The sequence below is a fragment of the Haematobia irritans genome, chromosome 4 (assembly GCF_050003625.1).
Source record: "Haematobia irritans isolate KBUSLIRL chromosome 4, ASM5000362v1, whole genome shotgun sequence".
Taxonomy (NCBI): domain Eukaryota; kingdom Metazoa; phylum Arthropoda; class Insecta; order Diptera; family Muscidae; genus Haematobia; species Haematobia irritans.
Genome location: NC_134400.1, coordinates 59,023,303 through 59,033,500, shown reverse-complemented (window position 1 = coordinate 59,033,500; position 10,198 = coordinate 59,023,303). Strand labels below are relative to the sequence as shown.

General features: G+C 39.1%; 1 protein-coding gene across 1 annotated transcript; it reads right to left on the bottom strand.

Annotated features, from left to right (window-relative positions):
* Positions 1-1,672: 1,672 nt before the first annotated feature.
* LOC142235426 (uncharacterized) lies at positions 1,673-7,514 on the bottom strand. Its single transcript, XM_075306677.1, has 2 exons — positions 7,288-7,514; positions 1,673-1,982 (listed from the first exon to the last, which is right to left on the bottom strand). The coding sequence occupies exons 1-2, from the start codon at positions 7,512-7,514 to the stop codon at positions 1,673-1,675; spliced, it is 537 nt and encodes a 178-aa protein (XP_075162792.1).
* Positions 7,515-10,198: the final 2,684 nt, after the last annotated feature.

The window sequence follows — 10,198 nt, the reverse complement described above, 5'->3', positions numbered from 1 at the left end:
ACGGGTGCAAATCGAACACAATATCGTATGTCATCCCTTGAAATTACTAGTAATGAAATACAAGATATTAAGACTCGACTTATAGTTTGTACACAGAAGAATTACTCAAAATAAACGTATATCAAGTAACAGTCATCTCCTACCGTTGAACCCATTCGTTGACTCCAAGGGTATAATTAGGTTTAATGGTGGACTCGATCAGTCACCAGCTCTTAGCTATAATGAACGAAACCGAATACTTTTACCTCATGAATCTCGCTTTTCACATTTGTATGTTAAAGTTGTTCATAAAGTTAATTTGCACGGAGGGAACCATGATCCGAGTTATACGGGCGGAATTTTGGATATTTCGATTAAAACCCTTAGTTAAAAAGATAATACACAACTGTCGACCATGCATCGTGCATCGACACCAGACACAAAATCAAATAATGGCTTCGTTGCCTCCCGAACGCACAACTTTGACAAGACCCTTTACCCATACCGGAGTAGACTTCACAGGCCCATTTAGCATCAAAAATTTCACTGGGCGAGCTTGCCTCATTACTAAAGGTTATGTTTGCATATTCGTATGTTTTTCAACAAAGGCCATTCATCTTGAGGCCACTAGTGATATGTCGACCCAATCGTTTATGGCGGCTTTGGCCAGATTTATAGGCAGACGCGGTTGCCCTTCGAAAATTTTCTCTGACAACGGGACTAACTTTATAGGAGCAGCGGAACTCGTCAAAAAGGATAGGTTAGAATTCATGAAGTCGCTCAAAGATCGTGTCACTCACGAGGCTGGGAGGCTGGTGTAAAATCCTTTAAATCTCATTTAAAGAAATGTATGTCTCAAATGCATTTCACATTTGAAGAATTGTCAACAATATTGGCCAGAATTGAAGCTTGCCTCAATTCTCGACCCCTAAGTCCAGCAAGCGAAGACCCAAATGATTTATCTCCTTTAACCCCGGCACATTTTTTGGTAGGATCGCCGTTATTAACTCCTGCAGAACCTGACTTGTCAAGTGAGGACGTAAATTTAGTAAATCGTTGGAAGAGACTGCGCTAGATGGAAGTCTGAATATTTGAATGAACTTCACCGTCGCTATAAATGGAAGCGACCGTCTGTTAACCTTCAGGAAAATGACCTAGTAGTTATTAAAGATGAAAAAGTAGCTCCTAGTGAGTGGAAGTTGGGTCGTATAGAAAAGACTTATTTGGGATCCGATCAGAATGTCCGGGTTGTAGACGTGAGGACCGTCAACGGTGTAATTACTAGACCCATAGTTAAAATTATTAAGTTGTTTTCGAACAATCAATAGCCCATTACAAGTTTATATTAAAAATACGGTATTCACGAGATTTCACTTTCAGAAAATGGCTGCTTATCTACCAAAACCCGACCCCTCACCAGTACGTGAATCAAGACCCTCACTGCGGATTCAGCAACGAGCAAACCATTTAAGACCCAGCAGATCTGCCTCTCGGCGTCGCCATCCGAACTGGCAATTTTCTTGTGGGATGTGTCAGGAGGATCATGCGCTGCGGTTATGCCAGCGGTTCCTGCAATATACCCCTTTCTAACGGTATGAAGCTGTGGAAAGAAGGGGATATTGCAGAAATTGCTTGGCCAGGAGCCACCTGACACCAGATTGCCCAGTTGTGACGGGATGCCGAGAGTGTAGGATCAGGCACCATACCCTGCTTCACGGGGCTCCTCAACTTGAGCCTTCCTTGGGAGTACCTTCGCCACAAGTACCGCTGATCCAAGGCAATGCTGAGGAAATGATGCCAGAAGTAGAACTGCCGTATCACCGTTCCAACGTATTTTTACCGACGGCGGTGGTGAAGGTGGCAGACAATGACTGTGAGCGTTGGCGTGAAGTTCGGGTTTTGTTGTGCCAATCCGCCCCGATCTCCCGCATAGCGCACTCCGTGGTGAGAAGATTTGGATTTCCCATAATTCGAAAGGGGGAACATCGGCTGGTGAGGATCGCCTTGCAATCGAGACACCCTAGTCAGCAGACGATATCCAAGATGGATGCGGTAGTGACTCGAGATTTACCCAGGAGGGTATATTCGGAGGCTATCGTAGAGGACCCAAGTGTGGGCTGACCGGGATATTCGGTCAAATGATCCCATAGATCTGGAAATTGGAGGGGACGTTTTTGCTTACCTCAGGCGGCGGGACATATCCCTCATGGACCTCGGGGAAGTGTACGCCCTAAAAACACTTTTGGGGTACATATTTGCAGGACCCACGAATACGGTGACACTACGAGAGTAAGGTAAGAGCAGCACTTGGTAAGGGGGGGGGCAGAATGTTCAAAGTTCATTTGAACGGGGAATTCACACATATAGGTTCCACCGTGGATTCATATGTGTGGGTCCCATTGTATATTGCGGACAACTTCAATTTCTCAAAATTTCATTTGTCCTTCATTTGTTTATTTGGAATGTTTGGAATAATGATTGGAAAATCTCCGTTTAGTTGGAAGATTACAGACATTAACAAATGATCAAATGAAGTTAGTTGAGTTTCGCGCGTCGACAGTTTAAAAACGTTAATTCCGTTCTGCTCCCCCCGAAAAGTAAATTATCGCGCAGTGCCAAAGTGTATAAAATAAATAAAACATTTATAATAAATAACATAAAACATTTAGTGAACGACAGAAATACAACAAAGTTTTTTCTAGGAAGACGTTAACACAAAGTGACCCAACAAACATATAGCACTGAGAACATAAGAAAGTGATGGACACATACAACGCAAAAGTGAAGGTGCTGGACACTAATCTAAAACTATTGAATTAAACCTTAAACTAATCTTAAATCTAATATTTGTATTGCACAGTGAATTAAATTTATATTGCACATTGAGTTTTATATCACAGAGTGAATTATTGCACATTGTTATTGTCATAAGTATTAGTGAACTTTCTCCATCAATAATTTATTGAATAAAATTTTGTGAACTTTAAAACTAAATCTAACATCTTGTCATTTCGAAAGGCAAAATATAGAAATTAGATTGCGCGCTAAACAGTTCCAAAGCAAAAATGGGGGGAAATTGAGAACGCGATGTCTGGTGTCTACTCGGAGGTGCGAAAAAAGTTTCCCGGACCAAGTCCTCGACGGCAAGATGCTGGATGGTATCAAGGACGATATAAGTTAATAGCATTTGCAGACCAGAGGTCTATGGATTGCTTTAAAGCTGCTTTAATGCTAATTGGTGAAGTTTGGGAAGGAGCCGCTTGGGAGTTAGTCGATAGAAAAGACATACCGGCTAAACCTAGAGCACATGCATGGACACCTGCAAATCCTCCTGATCCCGAGTCAATACTAAATAGACTAAAGGAATGTAATCCAGATCTTCCAACCGCCGATTGGAAGGTTGGTCGTTTGGATGAGATGGATGGACCAAGACGACATGCGGTGATTATATTGAACATTGAGTCGCTGCCACATCTAGCCCAGACCCAAGGACGTGTAAGTTGTGGCTTTCATGACTTCCATATGAAGGTATACAAAAGCGATCAGCCAAAGGATTCCGAAACGAACAAACCTCCGGTAGAGTTAGAAGTAGAAAAATCTTGTGAAGCCGAAGGAGACATAAAAACTGCAGACATTGACGAACATCGTATGCGGGAAGTTCCTACAGGCTCAAACCTTACCAAAGCTGAACCGCGGGTTGTTGCGAGAGTCACCGAGATCTATGAAGAGGAAGCCCTTGATGACTCAATTGAAGCGGCTGATGTGACGGTTGTTGAAAATTTGGATGGTTCTACGGTTCCTCCAGATAGTTCTTCACCATTGTAAGGCCGCTTGTGCTGCCTTAAAAGTTCTTCTGATGAAAGCAGACATAGATATAGTTCTTATTCAAGAACCATACATATATAAGAACAAGATCTGTGAATTAAGCACTCAAACTTTTGCATAATACCGGTAAAGATATAAATCGAGCATGTATAATTGCTAAAAACGAACTCATTGAGCAATGCAGACACTGTCGTAGCCAGCCTAGAGAGCCAAATGCAAATACTAGGTATCTTCGGTCTACATGGTACATTATAGGGAGATGCCTCCATGTGTCGTTAAGACCTTAGTTGAGGAGTCACTGAACACAAAGACAAAACTCATTACGGGATGCGATGCAAAAGCACATCATAGTATTTGGGGAAGTAGTGATACTAATGTAAGGGGAGAGTCGCTAATAGAGTTTATTTTGCGTACTAACCTGGTAGTGGGAACATAGCTTCTCAAATCATCGCTACATCAGTTTCAGATTGGCTGTTCGTACTTCAAAGACCATATTTCCGCCAAATGTGAGGGAAGCTGATTGGAATAGGTATAGGGAATCGTTCAATATGATGATACCGAAAATACCAGAGACAAATATGAGCACTGTGCAAGATATCGAACACGCATGGAGCGGATTACTAAGGCCTTCAAAATCTCACTGAAAGCTGCATGCCCTAGAGGGAAGCCAAGGGGGAAAATCCACCACCATGGTGGTCTACGGAGTTAAGTAATATGAGGAAATCCTGCAGGCAGCTCTTTAACAAAGCAAAGTCCACAAGAACTCCTGAGGATTGTGACGCTTACAAGAAGAATCTGAGAGGATACAAGCTAGAACTGAGAAAGACTCAGCATAACTCTTGGAATGATTACAACGTCTAGTGGGGAGACGCTGGAGGTACTATTGGACACACATTTTCCTGGAAATCAGACGGTTGAACCGAGTTCTGGCGGTGCTACAGTGGCTCAGCTGTCATTTCCTATCGAGGAACTCGTATCGGAATCTAGAATAAAATGGTCGTTAAATAGCTGTGGGTCATTCAAATCCCCTGGACCTGATGGAATTACTCCGGCGGAGTTACAAGCAGTGACAGAATTATCCCTTGGTTGACGGTAATATATAAAGGATGTATAAACTTAGCATATATTCCAGAAAAGTGGAGGGAAACAAAAGTCGTTTTGATACCGAAAGCGGGAAAAGCCTCTCACTCGAGTGCGAAGTATTTCCGACCAATCAGCTTATGCTCATTCCTACTTAAGACTGTGGAGAGGATGATAGACATTTATCTTAGAACTAGCGTCGATTCAAGTTTGCTCTCGAAACGATAGCATGCATACTCGAAGGCAGGTCTACTGAGACCGCTTTGCATGAACTAGTCAGCTTTATCGAAAGCTCACTATCTGTCAATGAATACACAATCGTGGCGTTTCTAGACATCGAATAACGTCCATCCGAGCTCGATATTAAATGGACTGACAACTCTGAATGTTGATCCAGGTATACTTAGGCTGCTAGACGAACTGCTAATGAGGAGACGTATTTCAGCCACACTAGGACAAGCAAACATTCAAAGGTATGTGAACAGAGGCACTCTCCAACGAGGAGTTCTACCACCTCTTCTTTGGAATGTTGCTATAAACAACCTTCTGGTTTCCCTAGAAAAAGAAAGGATAAAAGTGGTGGCATTCGCAGACGATGTGGCCCTAGCAGTCAGGGGAGATGTTATACAAAGGGCCCTTCGGATGACTGAGAAATAGGCGAAAGAGAATGGTCTTGGAGTAAATCTTGCCAAGACAGAATTAGTCATGTACTGCAAAGATCGCAAAACTCCCACGGTTAAGCCTATATCCTTAGGGGATATTGAAATTCCCTTTGGTGAGTGTGCAAAATACCTTGGCGTTATTCTGGACAGGAAGCTGAACTTTAAGCTTAATATTGAAGAAAGGGCGAGGAAAGCCACGGTAGCTTTTTACTCGTGCAAAAAGGCAATAGGAACAAAGTGGTGACTAGAACCGAAAATTGTGCATTGGCTATATATGGCAGTGGTTAGACCTATAATGCTATATGGTGTTGTACTATGGTGGCCGGCACTTCAGCAACCGACAGGTTTAGATAAAGTTCAGCGTATGGCGTGCTTGTGCATCTCAGGCGCATTCAGTAAGACAGGAACAGATTCCCTTAATGTCATGCTGTATCTATTGCCTTTAGACATTTTGGCCAAACAGTCAGCTGCAACAACGGTTGTGCGGTTGCGCGAGCTATCGCTGTGGTCGGAAAAAATTTACGGCCACAGTTCGGTCCTAAATATAATGCCAGATGTGCCTAACGTAGTGGATTACACTCTGGCGAAACCACTTTTCGACAAAAAATTTGAAACTCTAATTCCCAACAGTGAGGCGTGGTGTACACAGACCCCGGGGAATAAAAGATATATAGATTTCTATACTGATGGCTCCAAATTGAATGGACAAGTGGGGTTCGGAGTATATTCTAAAGATCTGGAAATTCGAATAGCGAAAAGATTACCTAATCACTGTAGTGTTTTTCAGGCTGAAATATTGGCAATAAGAGAGGTGGTGAATTGGCTGAGAAGTAATGTTCCAAAAAATGTTGGCATTAATATATACTCAGACAGTCAACCTGCAATAAAATCCTTGGACTTTGTGTTCCGTAACTCGAAAACGGCCATCAACTGCCGCAAATCTCTCAACGAGATGGCTGAGCAGTACAATATTTACCTAATATGGGTGCCTGGCCATAGGAACATACCGGGGAACTGCGAAGCAGATGAGGTAGCAAGGCTAGGAACTACCTTACATATTCCAGGGGAACTAGAATCTGTTGGTATATCTTTGGCTACCTGCAAGCTCTTACTGCGTGAGAAGGCTGTCGTGAGTAGTATACTAATGAGAGAACTGGATCAAAGGAATGGCCAAACCGTGTCAAATTACACTTCCCCCTCCCCCTCTCATTTCTCCCTTGATGGCAAAATTTACCAGGAGGTAAAAAATATGTGAATGGTCTAGACTGGTCTATGGGCACCATAGACTATAGGAATGTGGAAAACATACTAACTCCTCTAAATAGTTATAAGTATATATATGTATTCGGTAAAAATAAGCAAGATTTTTTGAAAAGATATTTAGGAACATCTATAAAACTAGCTTTAAAAATTTATATGATTACAACACGTCTTGTTATATTCATGTACATAATCAATTTAGATGTGCTCTTAATAATTTGTTTAAGTTGCTGGTATTTGTTGAAAAAAATTTTAACAACGTAGATGATTTAATCATGGAGTAAATAAAAATATATAAACCAAAGAAAAGAACATATATTACGTTTTGTATTTTTTATTTTTCTTTTTTTAAATTTCTAAATGAGACCATCGGCTTCCACACACATCAAATCCCAAATCTGGTAGAATAGTGTTGAGTTCGTCAGCATTTATCGATACATTGTTAGTTGAATATCTCCTTAATAATGGACAATTAATTGACCATCGCTGATGTTCCTCAACAGGTATATCCATAGGTTTCCATGAAAATATTTCCACTTCACAGAAGTAGCATTTTACTATGTCTCCTTTTCCCGTAACAGCCAGTTCTCTAACACTTATAAAATCCAGTGGCCATGTATCAAAGGTTTTCAAACGTTCATCTTCACGATGAAATCTGTCATGTATAGTATAGAATGGGTTTAGATTTTCAATGTTTGAGAAATACATGGTTAAGATTCTACTTCTCACTGTGTATTAATTGTGTCAAGGTCGTTCACGACACCCAAGTAATAAGTTAAATAAATAGAAAAAGAAAACAACAGTTAATAGATCAAGATGAGTTTGCTTCGAAGTTTTCGATGAACTGTAGCATATATAACTGAAGCCTATTGCTTTTTATTCAAATTTTGTAGATAAGAGCAAAAATCGTAAGGATAGATGTCCACATTGAAAGGAATCAAAGTTTTGCTCTCGTGTGTAGTTGTAGCTTATGTTAGTTCCTAAATAGTGTAGTAATTCTAAAGGCGCACGGATGAAAAAGACTGTTTTTCATATGTTTGGCTATAAACATTATATGTTTGGAACACAAATTTTTAAACACAATATTTTTGAGTGCAAGCATATAATGTTCATAAACTAGCATAACATGTTTGGGACATATGTTAATATGTTAGAACATATTATGTTTGGGACATAAAATGTTTGTAAATATAATATGCTTGGATGCAAACATATATTAATTTAGAAATAGCCTATAAACATATATGTGTTTAGTAGCTTGGAGCGCTATTTAACAGGGAGCGATATTGAATTAAGTTGGTGGTTGTTCCTTGTTATTACAAAATTAACATTTTATTTTTCCTTGGGCAATTGATCAGCTACTTCTTTGATCCTTACAAACTGTGTGGTCCGCTGTTCGAATCCCCGTCCGGCAAAAGGTAAAATTAAAATAAAAAAATCATAAAATTGAATAATTTCTTCTACAATGTTTGTATTACAGAAAAAGGTGCTAAGAACTAAAAAATCTCGTGGAAGTGAGAAAGATGTCGGGGAATATACAATTGGGCAGAAACAAAATTTTGAGCATTCAGGTCGAAAACCTATGTTGTTAGCACCTATATTACCTGTTTATTTTCATAATTCATTATGATTGTAAACATATAAATAAATAAATAAAATTTTGAGCACAATATTGTTTGGGAGAATTTTTTTTAAGCATATAATATTTTTGGGTGCAAAATGCTTCCAAACATATTATATGGTCACATAATAACATAGTGTTTTTTGGAAGACAACATTATTGAATTTGGATGCAAAAATACAAAATGTTTGGAACTTAGACTACCCAAACATATATTGTTTAGACCAATATGCTTTCAAACATATTATATATTGGTAGAGATCAAACATATAAATGTTTGGGCAATACCCAAAAATGTATATGCTTGAAGCAAAATATGTTTGGGAGTATATGTTACAGAAGCGATTTTTTGTGAGGGTGCGGTTGTAGATTACCAAAGCTGTCATAATACTCCATACTGCTTTTATTTTTATTATAAGCCACCCAATGAGTTCCTGGACCGTCATGGGAATCAAGGTTAATAACTCCGCATTCTTTGACATGTGATTTTTTTGGAAGTTGGTCACGCTTGAATACACCTCTAAAATAAGGTATATATTTTTTTGCAAATGATTCGATCTCTATATCGGTAAGAGGTTTATTGGGCAGCTTGTTTATAAGTTTTTTGTTGGGATTTCATTATTTTTTAACACTATACCCATTCCCCTATTAAAAGGTTTTAGGTAAAGTCCCTTTCCCATAGCAATGTCCTCAATTTTTTTTGTTATGACGTATATTTTCTTCAAGTTGTTGTTTTGCATCCTTTGCTGAATAAACTGCTTTCGCTATTGATGCTTCACCAGTTGATAGAGCTCCAATTGCACTAAGTGCGGTTAGAATGGGTATTAGTGGAAGAAACCCGCCAATTTTAGGCACTCTTATCACACGAACAATGACAACCTTAGACTTTTTCCCTTTAAATGATTTGGTAATAGATTTTCGGGCAATTTTTATTGCCGTCTTTACATCCTCGGGCTTTTCTTTCCTTAAGATTGTTGTAGCATTTTTTATAGCATTGGAAAATATTTTTTTTCCGCGCATATCGTGTTTTCTTACTCTCATTCCCAACTTCATTTTAGCTTTCATAGCGTTTGTCACCAAATACGAGTTTATTTTTTCTCCCCAAGAGCTATCCTTAGCTTTAAATCGTTCCCAAGCCTTTTCAGATAATTTTTGGTCAGCAATATGTCGTTGATTTATATCTTTACTTATAGAGTATGCAATATCATGAGTTTTGCATGCGGAATCTAATCCGTTGATTCCTCTACACTGTTAGAAAAATATGTTTTTCATATGTTCCGATATAATCAAAATGTGTTTCGGGCACAATTTTTAAACACAATATATTTAAGTGCAAACATGTAATGTTCCTAAACGAACACTTAATGTTTGGGACACATATGTTAATATGTTAGAACATATTATGTTTGGGGCATGAATGTTTCATAAAAATAATATGTGTGAATGTAAACATATATAAGTTTACAAATTTCGAGTAAACATATATATGTTGTAACATTTTATTTAGAGAGCAACAGAGAGAGAGTATAGAGAAAGAAATAGAAATGGAAACCGGGAGGGTTGAACGACAGAAATCAACATAACACATCGAGATAATCAAAAGAGAGCAATTTCTGTGAAACCGCTTGTATGCGGAAAACTGTTTTATGATAAAGGCCGGTATGCACTAGAGGTCTGCATCGAATAACTTTTCACTACATGTATGCAATTCGCTGTCGAATATAGTACATACACTGTCTTTCTCTCAGAGCGCAAGTAGTGAAGTGAAGAG